Source organism: Empidonax traillii, unplaced genomic scaffold (assembly GCF_003031625.1).
Source record: "Empidonax traillii isolate 1590-97213 ecotype Southwest subspecies unplaced genomic scaffold, ASM303162v1 scaffold25:size3598162, whole genome shotgun sequence".
Lineage (NCBI taxonomy): Eukaryota > Metazoa > Chordata > Aves > Passeriformes > Tyrannidae > Empidonax > Empidonax traillii.
Window position 1 is genome coordinate 3508963 of NW_020955218.1, and position 15800 is coordinate 3524762.

The 15800-nt window shown below is 40.9% G+C and overlaps 1 protein-coding gene across 1 annotated transcript in view; it reads left to right on the forward strand.

The window, feature by feature from the left end:
• The window catches only part of KDM5A (lysine demethylase 5A), a 54884-nt gene that overhangs the window by 22300 nt on the left and 16784 nt on the right, over nt 1-15800 (forward strand). Inside the window, exons 13-24 of the mRNA XM_027906145.1 lie at nt 664-783; nt 2028-2222; nt 2334-2515; nt 2778-2902; nt 3153-3303; nt 6017-6134; nt 9310-9665; nt 10176-10314; nt 11193-11372; nt 12811-12978; nt 14008-14559; nt 15245-15388. Coding sequence (XP_027761946.1) covers nt 664-783; nt 2028-2222; nt 2334-2515; nt 2778-2902; nt 3153-3303; nt 6017-6134; nt 9310-9665; nt 10176-10314; nt 11193-11372; nt 12811-12978; nt 14008-14559; nt 15245-15388 — 2430 coding nt within the window. The remainder of the gene's footprint in view (nt 1-663; nt 784-2027; nt 2223-2333; nt 2516-2777; nt 2903-3152; nt 3304-6016; nt 6135-9309; nt 9666-10175; nt 10315-11192; nt 11373-12810; nt 12979-14007; nt 14560-15244; nt 15389-15800) is intronic.

Sequence of the window (15800 nt, forward strand, 5' to 3'; positions counted from 1 at the left end):
AAACTGCGTTCTAGAATCTTCTGTAGAATCTCCAGGAAATTTAAATTATCTTGTAAAAGAAGCAAGTGTGCCAAGCTTCCTACATAAAATGCCTTATAGAACAAGTGTACATTGTGTATTACACTTAATTTTTAATTAAAAAAATCCCTTCCCTTGTATAACAGCAAGTTTGTCTGAAATACTTTAGTATCTCTTGACAGTAAAATACTTGTCCTGTGTTCAGTGGAAATCTCAGCATTACAAAATGCTTTTTTGACCAAACATAATTGACTGCAGACCTCTAAGTAGCAGTCATTATCATTTGCTTTTGTCTTAGGATAAATTGCTTCCCTGGCAAATACCCCAACAAAGCAAACCATAAACTGCTTCCAGAAGCTTTTGCACTTTGTGGTACAATGGATTAAACGATGAGAGAGGAACATCCCTTTTGGGATTCATAAAGAGAATTTTCAACTGTTGGCTTATATATTCAGCTTTTTTGAGTAAGACTGTAAATTGAGTATTCATTTTGAGAGGTCAGAACCAGTCCTTACCAACATTGGGATAGCTGTGTTGCCTGTGGTGTTCTGTAGGTACAGAAAATGGTGTGCAAACATAGTGTAGTTTTGTGTCTTAAACTCTGTTGCATGTTATGTATTGTTTTTCTTTCCTTTATCCTATTAGGTTTTCAGGACCAATCAGTGTGCTGGCGAGTTTGTTGTGACCTTTCCTCGTGCCTATCACTCTGGATTTAACCAGGGATATAACTTTGCTGAAGCTGTGAACTTCTGCACTGCTGACTGGGTCTGTTCTTTTGTGTATATTTGCTGTGTCTCTGCTCAGTTACCTCTGCAAGGAGTGTGTTAGTAACCTAATTATCTGAAGAATAGTCTTTCAAGTTATGTAGTATATTTTATGTTTATAGTTCTTGGTACAGCAGTTAAAAACTGATGTGAGTTTCCATTACACAAAGTAATTTTCATGAGCACATAACTTTAAGCAGCTTCAAACTGAAACTTTGGCACATGTTCTTCCTTCTTAAGTATTGGTCGGACCAAAAAATGACATCTTGCAGTACCTTTACCTAGTATTTTTGTGATGCCGCCTTCTGAATTTGATACAGATTAATGTACTGTTTTGAACAGCTGTTGTCATTTGGATGCTGAAGATCAGCATATAGCAATTTTGTGCCTCTTTTGTGCCAGCTCATTGCAACTTTTAGTCATTTTAGTGCTTACTCTAAGTTGTAATAGCCATGCCACATCAGTGCTTGTGTGGATTGTTCAGTAAATGGTAAAAAGTGTGTTCTGTTACTATCTGGGGTTTACAGTTGAAAGTTATGAGCTCACCTGAGGTTATCTATCTCTAACTTCATTTTTGTCAATTACAGATAGAAATTTTAGCCCTTAATCAGAGAATTTTATGCACTTACCAGAAAAATTATCTGCAGGACTGGCAGTGTCTCTGTGTTCTTTTTTCTCCCTTGCTCGTGATGTAATGTGTGTATAGCCTCTGTGAAAAACATCCAAACTCGTACCAGACATGTGGAATTTCCTTTGCTTATGAAAATGTAACCAGGAATCTGTTTGGCAGATTCATCTAGCCTCTTCCTTTTTTTGCTTTAAAAGGCACAAAATGAGTGATAGCAATTTTGGTGATCTCTAGGCATCTTGTGTTAAAAGTTTATGTCCAAGCATAGTTGTATCCAGAGGGCAATGCACTCATCTTAGCACAGACCAGATGACTTCTCTTTGGTGCCAGTTTCTTTCCACTGGAAGTAAAAAGAGCTTAGGGTAACTCTTAAATTTGTGTCTGTAAGTTAGGCGCGTAAGATTATGCAAGATGTCTCCCTGCCCTCCAACATGGATATTACCTTTGTTCTTATCTGTGACATGATTTAAGGTTGTTACAATTGGCACTACTCTGTCAAAACCAATTCTCTTAGCCTCAGTCTTTTCCTAGTTTTGTCAGAGGAAGGGAAATGGGAGTGGAGAGATGATTTTGCTCATCTTTTCCCAGAATGATGGATGTTGTGGGTTTTTTTGTAGCTTCCCATTGGACGTCAGTGTGTGAGTCACTACCGAAGGCTGGGACGTCACTGTGTTTTCTCCCATGAAGAGCTGATCTTCAAGATGGCTGCAGATCCAGAGTGCTTGGATGTTGGGTTGGCTGCCATGGTCTGCAAGGAGATGACTCTGTTGATAGAGGAAGAGACACGGTTAAGGGAGACTGTTGTACAGATGGTGAGTAATAAAAGACGTTTCTATGCTTGCAAAAGAACTTCTGCTTCCCCCTCCCCCTGCCTGCATTAGAGTTTTTGAGCAAGTGTCTTAATTTTTTTTTTTTTTTGTTAGGGAGTATTGATGTCTGAAGAAGAGGTGTTTGAACTGGTTCCAGATGATGAACGTCAGTGCACAGCTTGCAGAACCACGTGCTTCTTGTCGGCTCTTACGTGTTCCTGTAATCCTGAGCGTCTGGTGTGCTTGTACCACCCGTCTGATTTATGTCTGTGCCCCATGCAGAAGAAGTGTCTAAGGTACACAGGATTTTCTTTTTTTGCCTGGTTTTCTTCCATATCTAATATTTGCTGTAGACCAGTGACCAAATACATTTGGCCACACTTCTCTCCTCATTTATTAAAGGAGTGCTTTTGTCTTCTTTGTTTTTTGGTCCTATGGCAAACAGGTATTGTTCTGTTTTTCTGGCCTTGTCGTAGCTGGAAAAACTCAATATTAGCAATATCCTGGCTTTTGTGTGGGCATTAAACTTTTTTCTGTATTTTCCTTCCATATCTCCAGGTACCGGTATCCCCTAGAAGACCTTCCTTCCTTGCTGTACGGAGTGAAAGTTAGAGCACAGTCTTATGACACTTGGGTCAGTAGAGTTACAGAGGCTCTGTCTGCCAATCTCAACCACAAGAAAGGTCAGACTTCTATCATTCATAGTAGGATGTCCTGAAACTCCTACGTTTGTTCTGTGCTCTCATTTTAGTGAGAGCAACACTGTTTTGTTTAGTGGAAAAAAAGAGATGAGCTAATGCAAGACTGTTATGCAGCTTATCACTGTGCATTTCAAATTGAACTACCCTGTTGGAACCTTGATTGGAGACCTTTGAAGCAATCAAAAATCTCTCTTGTATTTGCATACAAATTATTTGTGTACTCTTATTACAGATGTGATTGAGCTGAGAGTAATGTTGGAGGATGCTGAAGACAGGAAATATCCAGAGAATGATCTTTTCCGCAGGCTCCGAGATGCTGTGAAAGAAGCAGAGACCTGTGCTTCAGTAGCACAGCTGCTTCTGAGCAAAAAGCAAAAACACAGGTAGGACATGCATTTTTTCAACAGTTTCCCTTTGTCTCTTGTTACTCAGTTTGACCTGGAAATGTGAAGAATGCTGAGGTCTCACTGTGCAGTAACTTCCTTCAGTGGTTCCTGTCCTTAGGGCTGTGACTCATTGAGAGGTGGGCAGGGGAGGAAGCAGATGCAGTGACACAAGGGGACAAAAAAATTGGACTTGGTTGGGATGCGATGAACATGGTGTTTTCAGCTGACTTCTTATATACTGAAATGTGAAATCCCTTGGAGAAGTTGTGTTTGATTGCTGATTAAGTATTTCTCTGAATGTGTGGGAGAGTTCTAGGGAAAGACAACTAGAGCTAAAAAAGTAAGTTTTGACATGGGTGTTTGTGACTGTGACAAAACCGTCTTGGGGAGCTCAGCAGAGCACAGCAAAAGCAGTCCATAGTTTGAGCCAATCTTTTGCCTCTTAGGCAAGACCATGGGAGGCAGTGATGGGTGGCTAAAAGGTAGTAGCTTCCCTCAGTGACTTCTGGCAGTTTAACTTCCTTAGTTCTCTGTGTTGCCTGCCTTGCCTGTGCCTGCCTCAGTGTTACTCTGTCCCCTGGCCCTGCCTCAGCAGTCTGCTGGCTGTGTTCCTTGTTCTGCTCTCATGAGCTTTCAGCAACGTTTGTCCTTCTCTCCTATGTGTTCTGTGCACTGAGTAAAAGTTCCATAGAAAATAATTCCATCAGGTGACTGTAGTTCTTGTGCTAGCAGTTGTGTAGGAAACTTCTGTGGCTTGCAGTTGCTCTGTTGGTCATAAGACTTGGCTTTGCAGTTGGTTTGGTTTTTTTTTGCGTGTGTAGTTTTTGTGTGTAACTTGGGACTTTTAGAGGGAAGTGTTAGTCACTTAGAACTCTGGTCTAGGTCAGGGAAGTAACATGACAAGGGATTGTATTGCTCAGTTCTAGTGAAGTTTAATAATATTGTTAAGTCCCAGGTGTTCCTGGTCTGTTGTTGCTTCTTCCTCTTCCTCTTGATGTTGGAGTATATCAGCCTTCTCTCAACAGACCTTCAGTTGCTAAGATATATATATATGTTGATATATATATCTATATCTATCTATCTTAGCAACTGAAGGTCTGTTGAGAGAAGGTTGATATATATATATATATATATATATATATATATATATATATATATGAAGAAATAACTCTTCATTTAATTATTTGGTGGGTTTTCAGCCCTATCCCAAGAAAGTCTGGGCAGATTTGGCAACTTGGAATGGTGTGTCTGATCTAAAGCTGAAAGAAATCTGTGGGACAAAGAAAGAACTTGTGTATATATATGTCTGAGGGTTGTTGTGTGCTACATAGCAATATTTTACAAAATTCAAGTTGGAGAAAGATTTTAAAACTTCTTTGAACAGTATTAGGAAATGTAATTACAATGGTCACATTTAGCTGCTTCTTTAACATTTATATTCATATTTAACACATTGAGAAGGATCACACACAAAGGATAAGGTTATTAAAAAAGCAAATTAAAAGTAAGTGCTCAAACAGAAAAAATTTGGCAGGGGTTGATGCAGCTCTAAACTCATGCTCAAGTGTAGCAAAAGAAAGCATATGCATTACCCATCTCTTTATGTATAAACCCGAAAAACAGTTGATGTGTAGCTGTGAAACCGTGACCAATATCCTAATCCTAGATCTCTCCCTTCTTCTGGGAGCTGTGAGTTTCCATGGGCAAAGATAGTTCTATGTTTTTGTGCAGCATCTCATGCTGCACCAGTCCGTGGTTGGACTAGGGATAAAATGCCAATGGGATGTTTCAGTGCCCCCCCCTATAGTGCTGTCTCTTGGAGCCCTGCATCCCATTTGCTCTTGTGCAGGGATTTTGGGGGCACAGCAGCTCTGGTGCAGTCACCATTTCCCCTCACTGTCTGCTGTAGCAAGTCAAAGCCTGCAGTATTTTTTCCCCTCTGAGGTTTAGCTGGTGTATAACTATGTTTGATCATTAATCTAAATTTTACATTTACTGTTATATGTAAGTCCACAGGTTGAGAGATTGAATATTTTGTCTTTAACATTTTTATAGTAATAAAAGGTAGATTCGTTAGCAGGAAACAGCTCTTAAGTGTTTGAAATCTGTCCTGCTTGTGAAGCTGTGCCTGCCAGTGATATGTGTACCAAGTGTTTAATTTGTGCCGTGTGTCACTTTAAAGTCTTGTACTGCATTCGGGGCTTGTTTTACTTGCTTCGAGTGATATTTAATGGCAGTCTTTGCAGAACATGTCCTGCTCAATAGCAGTCCTCTGTTGCAAGTCCACTTTCAGCAGTTCTCTGGCTACAAGAGAATGCACCAGAAAATAAGACTTGTTTTCAGGGTTTGTTGCTGTTATATATCTCAGACTTCTTGTCAGTGCCTGTCACAACAGTCAACTTAAATTCTTGAGCTGCCTGAAGCAGACTGTATGGGACTATATTTTTTTACATATTTGTAACAAACTTGGCTTTAAAGTTAGCTAGGGAATTGTACCTCTTGAAGAGCAGGGTAATTCCCTTGAAGATACTGAGGGGAATTAAATTAAATTTGTACTTCAAGATTTTGGAATTAATTTTGAGTTCTCAGGTGATTAAACGTTTTTTGTAACTTCTCAGTAATTGTGTTAGCTTTCTGTCACTGGGAGTAAATCCAGGGATCACTATTTTATCTCTCCCCCAGTATTGTTTAATTCTGTCTGTTGATGCAGCAGAGTGAGCCAGGACGGTGGAAGGACACGGACCAAGCTGACTATGGAGGAGCTGAAAGCATTTGTACAGCAGCTTTTTAGCTTGCCATGTGTTATCAGCCAGGCCCGACAAGTAAAGGTAAGTTTGCATCTGCTCCTTAGATAATGTTGTGCTTTTTACTTTGTTCTGGTTTTGTGGTGGTATTTTTTTAAAACAGATAAAGTTGCCTGGTGTAAAGGATGAAAAGCTTTTTTCTTTTCTTTTTTCTTTTTTTTTTTTTTTGAGAATTAGTCCTGCAGTCAGAGATGGATTGAGTGGGATGTTTCATTTCTAACTTTTGATGTAAAGCATATGACTGCTTTGCAATGATGTCTGTGGCCTCAAGAAAGGAAGCACAGTCTCTTCCTGCATTACTGGGAAATGTTGCTGTTGTCATTGAAGTTTTGCTGATGACATGTTGCTGTCTCTCCAGCCTGGAATGTAACATATATTTCCTGTAACATATATTTCATTTGTAAGCATGTCTCTAACACATCAATGAGATGGTGTTTGTATTTTTATGCTGCTGTAGTCATAGCAATTCTCAAATTGATAGCCTGAGCATGGATATCTAATGCCCTGTGAGATACTCTACTTCCACCTGGCCTCCATTGCATTCTGGAAGAATACCTGTGTTCTTGTGCAGCAGTCTGACACAGTGGGGGGTGTTGCACGTGGTGGTCAGCATTTGGGCAATGAACAGAGCACTTTACATGACTGTGTGCACTTCTTGCGGTGCCTGTTGCAGTGGGCATTGCCAGATGGGGTGGTCTCACTGCAGATAAAAGACCCCCCCTCACCTGCCACTCGTCCAGATGGCCCAGTTTTATCTCTCTGAACCAATTACTCTTATTCCAGCATCATTAATGTTATCTGTAGGGGTGAAATTTCTGGTTAAGTCCTACCTTTTGTTTGGTTTTGTAGAAATCTATGAAGGTTACACTGATGTGGTTTTTTAGGGGAGAGGCAAAGCAGAGCCACACTGTCAGTTATTCTGTAAATACTTCTCAGCCTTGCTTTCCAGGTTACAGCCCTCTTAATCTGTATGCATGGCCTGCATTTCTTACCCTTCATATATATCTTTGCACCTATCTGGGAATGAATCTAGACTAATAAGCAATCCAAATCATACTGATTCCCTCAGCATTTATCATTCTGGCAACCTGCATCATAGCAAGTGTTTTCAGCAGCAATCTTAATTTGTTTCTCTGTCACTGATGATGAAATGCTAAATAGTGTTTTACCTACTAACCAAGTTCTAGAAAACTCCTTCAAGAAGCAGTCTTCATAAAGATTTTTCACCTTGAGAAATGCTTCTTGAGATGTATGTTAACCATTTATTAACCTGTATGTTCGAGGGCCTAAAATTCTAAACATGACCATATGTGCAGCTACTGCTACGTAACCAAACAGGTTAAAGATAAATTAGTTTTGTTTGAGATGGCCTCTTTTCCCTGAAGTGTTTGCTAATGTTTGTTATGTCCTTCATTCACTAATTTCGTGTTAACTTTTCCATGGTAGTTCAGTGTTTGATAAGAGAGACTTTATATTGGACTTTCTTCTTGTTTTTATGATATTGGCATGTTTTTGTGGAAAACAGGTTCCCTCAGAAAACTGTAGGACTCCAGGATGCAGTTTAGCCAGGCCTGTTCATGCTAATCAACATCTTATTCAGAGGTGTTCTTTAATGAGTTTCCCAACAGCTGGTAGAGAGTGGGAAGTATATTCTCATCCTCATAGGATAGGATGGCTTTACTACCCTCCTTTCCACATAAAAACCAAAAATATTTATTTATACTAGTATTTTTTAATGAAATTTTATCATCATGTATTCATAGACATGTAAAATTTTTTGCAAAGGGCTTTTTTGTTTGTAATGTGTTTAAAACCTGCTTCTAATTAAAACATAATTCATAGATGACAGAGCTGCAGGTGTACAATAAACTCTTAACAGTTTAATTTGTCTAAGTACTTTCTCCCAACTAGTCTTTCTTCCCCCAAACTCCAGCATTAGGAAACTGATTCTAGTTCAAGCACTCTGCCTGTGCATGTTCTTGAAGCTTCAGCATCATCACTAGCCAATAAATAAATATTATCATTTTACTGGTTACAAACTGTAGTCTCTTAGTTTATGAATGAAGTCAGATAATGATCATTTATGTCTAAGCACTCACTAGCTTTCGGCATGGCATTTGAATGCAATTATCCATCATAATAAATAGCAAAATAATTGTCATGTTGGATGATGAGTATTTTCTAACACAAAAGGCATTGTAATTATGAAGCTGTAATAATTTACTGTTGTCACTATGCAGCATTCAGCATAGGTTCCCTGAATCAAAATCTTTATAATGCGTGTCTTGTTCTTTCTTTTGAATGCCTTCTGGTTTCTAGAGTCATGAGAAGAATCATCAGCCAGAAAGGGCAGGAAGCTAAGGGTTGGGAAATACAGGTTTTGCTCGTCATTGTGGCATCGATTGCTGTCAGAAATATCTGTCTTTTTTTAAGAGACTTGGGAGGGAATCAATTGAGTATACTGGTTGAATGTCCTTGAATGAATCTCCTGCAGAGATTCTTTCCTGTCTGCTGGCTTTGGTTTTTTTCATTGCAGTGCCAAAACATGAGGATGAGGACAACTGCAGCAGTGCAGTTGGCTTTCTGTGAAATTGTCTCCTTTAATAACAGGGCTTTGCATTTTCATTTCTTTCCTTTCAGGCAATAAATCCCTGATGCTTTTAAGTGGTGGGCCTGTTTTAGGAAATAGTGAATAATATCATCATTGTTACTTCAGTGATCTTTTGGAATTCATGTTCTTGTACATCTCTGGCTTGTTATTTTTCCTCGGCATGTCTTGTTCTGCTGTGTATTGCCATCATTACTGTACTGCCCCGACACTGTATTGAAATGATGATCTGTTTGCAGAAGTCCCCTTTCGTCCCACTATTTTAAAAATCTGTTGACTGGGCAGTGATAAATACTTTGTTTTGTTGGGATCTGTAGTCATTTGCACTCATACTATTTTGGGTGCAGGGTTTGATGTAGCTAATATGCCTCGGGTGTGAAACATTAGGCCATCAAATAAGTTAGATGGTCTGTTACTTAATATGTGTCAGACTTGATGGCTTGTGACAGCTAGCTGGCATGGTGTGTAGAAGCTCTGACTGATGATGTGATGATCACAAACAGATTCACAGCTGACTGATCCCTCAGTCAGATCTCCCTTTTGATTCTGTGGGCGTTTTTCCCTAATTGATTTTACTGTATGTTACTTCAGAATCTGCTTGATGATGTGGAAGAATTTCATGAGCGTGCTCAAGAAGCTATGATGGATGAGATTCCAGACTCTTCCAAGCTGCAGGAGTTAATAGACATGGGCTCTGGCCTTTATGTAGAACTTCCTGAGCTGCCAAGGCTGAAGCAAGAGCTGCAGCAGGCACGGTGGCTGGATGAGGTGAGGTCCACCCTCTTGGATCCCCAGAGAGTCACCCTGGATGTGATGAAAAAGCTGATTGACTCGGGTGTGGGCTTGGCACCACACCATGCTGTAGAGAAAGCCATGGCTGAACTGCAGGAGTTGCTCACAGTCTCAGAGAGGTGGGAGGAGAAGGCCAAGGTCTGCCTGCAGGCCAGGTGAGTGTTCCTTTGCAAACTGTTCTTACAGGTCACACACTTCTGTGTTTCTCATCCTCTTTTGAAGAGTGCAGCTGTAATGCCTTGGTTCTTTTGGGGTGTCCTTTTTACTTCCCAGCAGTTAAATTGCTCAAGAGTGGGATTTGAGGTTGTTGATGAACTGCAGAAGTGTTGATTCCCTATCATGTTGCACAGTGGCAGGAGGCTGTTAGTGTTACTGCTGTCTTTGCTATTCATCCCTCTCAGCAGAGAACCGTGAGTGTGCTACCTGGGACAGCTTTCTTGATGTTAGGGAGCTGTGATGATCTGCCCTTTTGAACTTGACTGTGCAAAGTCCATCAGCTTTCTCACCTCCTGTTCTTTGGTAGCTGGTAGCGCCCTCCAAGCAGAGAGCCATGGTGTCCTACACTGCAGTGTAGTGATGAAGTTGCATCACCAGCCTGTCAAATTTATGGCTGTAGTTAACTGGCATTTTGAGAGAAGGCTGGAACTGGGTTTTTCTTACTCTAGACCACGCCAAAGTATGATGGCTCTGGAGGGCATCGTGAATGAAGCAAAGAACATCCCTGCTTACCTGCCCAATGTACTGGCACTGAAAGAAGCCCTGCAGCGGGCTAGAGACTGGACAGCAAAAGTGGAGGCCATTCAGGTAGGGGTTACAGCAGGGACTGGAATCTTCTGCTTGCATTTGTTTAGACATATTCTTTATTCCTAGCACCTCTACCCACAAAGGTGACCTGAAGAAGAGCTTTGCTATAGCTGTTAAATGTATAGCTGGTATGCTTGAATATCATTTTCTTTTTGTGCTCTTGTTTCCCCCTTGGCTATCCATATTTCTATTTCCCTTCCTTTTATGCATTTTAGTGGGACGTAAAAGCTGGCAAATTCATTGATGTGGTTTGGTATCGAAACTGTTTGGCATACTGTCAGTGGAGATATTTTGGTGCAACATAAGATGCTCTGCTCACAGGTCTTCAGTTTTGAATCTGGCTATGGAAATGCTTTTTATTTGTGTTTTCTCCCCAGAATGGTGTGAGGTTTAATGGCACTGGTGGCTAGAATTTTCTGTCTGAAATAGATGAATTAGCTCAGTAGCCTTTCCTTCTATTAGTCTACCCAAAGAACTTGATCCAGACTTCCATGATATTTCTAGGTGTTTATCTCTGGACTACAACTGCTAGTCTTATATCAGGTATTTGTTGTAAATTGAACTGGTAATTCCAATGGATTTCACATCAGCCCAAGCACAATTCACACGTAATAGCTTGCTGTTAAGCAGACAGCATTTAAGACAATCATATAAAAATGGAGTGTTGTCTTATTCCCTAAACCAGCTGGCCACCACTGTAAAATAAAAGCTGTATGAGATGGATTTGTAAAATAACAGTAAGATTGAAACGATGCCCTCCTTTCCTTTAATATGAAACTCTATTTTAGTCAGTGACAAAATAGCGTATGGCTTGAAAGTAAACTGGCAACTGATACCATGCTGGAACTGCTGGCTTAGAAAAATTTTTTTCACCCCAGAATGGGAGCAACTATGCCTACCTGGAGCAACTGGAGAGCTTGTCTGCCAAAGGCCGCCCGATACCAGTGCGTCTGGATGCGCTGCCACAACTGGAGTCTCAGGTAGCTGCAGCACGAGCCTGGAGAGAGCGCACAGGAAGGACCTTCCTGAAGAAGAACTCAAGCTACAGTCTGCTACAGGTGAGCAGCACTTCTGTCAGCCTTCAAAAACTGACCTTGGTGGCCTTCTGTGGTCCAGAGCAAACAGCTGCTTCAACTACAGTGGATTGCAGCTCCTTTTCAGAATAAAATACAATTTCAGCTGTTCTCAGGTGAAAAGAATGAAAAGGGTGAAGAGAAAGAAAAAGGCAAAAAGTCTGTTTGATTAGTCTTGGTTTATGTATGGACAGCCTCATCTGTTACTTTTGAAGCGAGAGGGAAAGCAAAGGATTTCTTTTTGTCATTGTAGAAATGTAGGCCTGAAATGGACCCAGATGCTATCTTGAATTGATGAATGTTTTAACTTACCTCACTGCTTAAATGCTAAGAAAATAGATAATATATCTTAAAACTGTTTTAAGAAAAATTAAGTCAGCTACTGTTTATTTCACTTCAATGAATTTAGTCACTGTCTTTGTTTTAATAAAAATCAATCATGTGTTTGAAGATCTATCATATCTACTTGACAGGCTTCCCTTTTCTAGGGAAAACAATTCAAGTTTGGTCAACTGCTATATTTTTCATTCTCTTATATTGTTGTTAATTCTATGCAGTTTGTCTTCACATATAGTGAGATGTCCAAAACTAGACATCCTCTCTCTCTGGCTTCCCCAGTGCCATGTGAAGTGCAATAATTACATCTAATGTCTCAAAGGGGATACTGATGTTTAGTGTTTCCCAGTAGGATCTGCCCCTATTGCAACAACATCACACTGATTTCTGTTTGCTTTGTCGTACGCTCTAGATATGAATTTTTTCTCTTTGTTCTTCTGTCTAACTAGTTATTTAATATCTTCTGGTTTTGGATTTTCCTAAATGTAGCAATTTGAACTTTCCTATGTTGAATTTAATTGCTAGATGTCATATTTAAGTATGCATTCCAACTAGTCAAGGTAACTTAAAATTTTATTCTTGTCCTTAAAAGTGCTTTGCAACTTCTTATATTTGATATTAAAAGGCTCGTAGTGTATTTTTAGTTTTCTTTCAGCCACCAAACTGCTGATGTAAACATGAAATAATGGCAGATTTTAAAGACTTGTGATTAATATAGAGCCTCGAAGTGAATGTTAAACTATTAATATCTACCTGCATACAGTATTTTAGTTAGCTATTTGTATGGTAGCTTAACCATGAAAACTTTGTGGCTTTCAATTTGACCTGCCATGTTCTGGTAGTACTGATTGCATTCAAATTTCATACGTATGAAATACTTTTATCCTTTTCTGTTTATTCTCTTGTAGCATTAGTTGACAGATACCAGAGGTGTTAGATTACTGAGTACTTCTTGCTCTCTGGTGACATTGTTGTAATTCCTCTATTAGATGTTCTCTTATTGTGTCCCTGATATCACAAGATTGTAGATTAGAACTTCTTTGTGTTCTTGTCATCCTTGGCTCTGACAGTTTTCTTGGTGTTCCAGGTTCTGAGCCCTCGGACTGACATTGGTGTTTATGGGAGCAGCAAGAATAGGCGGAAGAGGGCAAAGGAGTTGATGGAGAAGGAAAAGGAAAAAGAAAAAGATCTTGACTTGGAATCCCTAAGTGAACTGGAGGATGGGCTGGAAGAGGCCAGGGACACTGCAGCTGTGGTAAGGAGCAAGAAAAGGTGGTATCTCCTGATACATTGTCTCCGATCTATGTAGAAATCCTATGAAAGAACTGATAAATCAATCTCACTGAAACAGGTCTCTCATAATACGTTTGACACAGGAATATGGTTCAGCTTTAGCAGCAGTGAAGGTAGAGGGAAGCACGGTTCAGAGTGTGAGTGGTGGTATTTAATATGAATTGGGCTGTGTGTAACTCTTAAATGCTCTTGGGTTAATATCTGTGGCTGCTCATCTTATATTAACATTTACTGAAGTCGTGTTGCAGTAATGTGCAGTGAGGTGCAGCTCTGCCTTAACGTGTACCAAGACACATTTGGTTAGGTCAACTTTGAGGGCAGCCTCTAAATGCTTGGTCATAGACACTGGGCTGGAGGGAATGTTTAGTTTGATTCCTCCTTTTTAGGAGGATATTCGTGCACCTTATCAGATGAATGCGTTGTCATCTGGCTGCCCTTTCTCTGGGAACAGAGAAAATATATGCAGGCTCATTAATATGGCTTATACACAGTCTGTCTTACTGTAGTATGCTTTGTTATAGTTACTTCGATGGAAACACTGAGGAAATGTCTCTTCGCAAGATATTTGGTCACTCAGATGCTTCTGGTGCTGAGTCAACATTGCAGCAATGTTCAGCTGCGTTGTCTCAGTAGGCAGATGGATGGAACAGATTCTGACTTCTTCCTTGGAATCAAAACCTGTTCTTGTGCTGGTCTTTTGACAGATGTAATTATAAACTTCAGAAACTTTTGTAGATATTCAGAAGGTTATCTTAAGTTTACATAGTATCTCTGTCAGAAGCACTCAAGGGAGTAATGAGTAATTGAGGAGGAGATATCTTAACCAAGGTTTTAATTAGATCATACAACTCCTAAGTTTTGAGCTAGTTTAAACAGGGAGATATCTTTGTATGTTTGGGTTTGATTTTCTTTTTTCTTTTCCTGCGTTGCTAATAATGAAATCTCTCTTAGCTGCGAATGTCATGACCTGCTTTTTGTCCTTGTTGGGTAGGTGGCTGTATTCAAGGATCGGGAACAGAAGGAGATTGAAGCCATGCATGCTCTCAGGGCAGCTAACCTGGCCAAGATGACAATGGTGGACCGAATTGAAGAAGTCAAGTTCTGTATATGCCGCAAAACGGCGAGCGGGTTCATGCTGCAGTGCGAGCTGTGCAAAGACTGGTTCCATAGCGGCTGTGTGCCCCTTCCCAAAACAAGTTCTCAGAAGAAGGGCTCCAGCTGGCAGGCCAAAGAAGTGAAGTTCCTGTGTCCCCTCTGCATGCGTTCCCGAAGGCCGCGGCTGGAGACCATCCTGTCCCTGCTGGTGTCCCTGCAGAAGCTGCCAGTGCGGCTGCCGGAGGGGGAGGCCCTGCAGTGCCTGACGGAACGGGCCATGAGCTGGCAGGACCGAGCGCGGCAGGCACTGGCCACTGACGAGCTGTCCTCTGCTCTGGCCAAGCTTTCTGTGCTCAGCCAGAGAATGGTGGAGCAAGCAGCACGGGAGAAAACAGAGAAAATCATCAGTGCAGAGCTACAGAAAGCAGCAGCTAACCCCGACCTGCAGGTACAGATGGGGGTATCTTGCTCTTTACTGTGCCTGTCCTAATTTAGTGTGTCGAAATGCCTTATCTGTCTTGGAGAAGCTTGGGGGAGAGAGGAGGAGAGTTAAAAGCTGAGGATTAGATGTGTTGAAACTACTTAGTTTGGAGCTCATCAGGCTCTGGCTGCTTCTGCCAGCTACATGCTGCTGCAGGAACAGCTCTGTGGCTTTGTGCTCACTGTCAGTAGCAACTGCCTGTAAGAAACATCACATCAGTCATAACAGCTGGGTATGGGCGTGAAGGTACGTAAAGCAGTTGCTACCTTGGTGTCCCAATTCCGTTTCCCTCTTGACAGAATCCAAGGTCTCAGTATTTATAGTTTCTTATGGATTTTCGTTCCTAGGCATTTAGTGTCTCGTTAGTAGATTTCAGTGAGGCCTGTAGGAAGGCAGTGGTACTTTCACAGCTGACCTCTTCATCTTTAGATTGGGGTCAGGTGATGCTGTGGTGAAGAAGTTTGTACAACCAGAAGCTGTAATTTCCTAGCACTGAACAAAAGTATCCAGATCTTTCTAGTCACTATTATTCAAAAACACGGAATCAAAATCTAATGGAAGCTTTGCCTTCTTTGTCAGTACCTGTTTAGCTTTCGTACAGATTTTTCTGGAAATTTCATTGTTTCATTCCCGTATTTCATTTTTCTTTTAGGGACACCTGACTAGTTTTCAGCAGTCAGCCTTTAACAGAGTGATAGGGAGCGTGTCCTCATCCCCACGGCAGACTTTGGATTATGATGATGAGGAGACAGACTCTGATGAAGACATCAGGGAGACATATGGCTATGACATAAAGGTAAGTGTAATTTGTCTGCATGGAATTAATCCAGAACACCTGTCTTCTATTAATTCATTTATTTCAGAATAGAATCATAGAATCATAGAATAGATTGGGTTGGAAAAGACCTCCAAGATCATCAAGTCCAACCCCTGATCCAACTCCAATTACTATATCATGGCACTAAGGGCCACATCCAATCTCTGCTTAAAAACCTCCAGGGATGCTGAATCCACCACCTCTCTGGGTAGGCTGTTCCAATGCCTGATCACCCTCTCCGTAAAGAATTTCTTCCTAACATCTCACCTAAACCTCCCCTGGCAGAGCTTGAGCCCATGTCCTCTTGTCCAATTCTTGGTTGCCTGGGAGAAGAGACCAACCCCCACCTGGCTATACCCTCCCTTCAGGTAGTTGAAGAGAGTGATGAGGT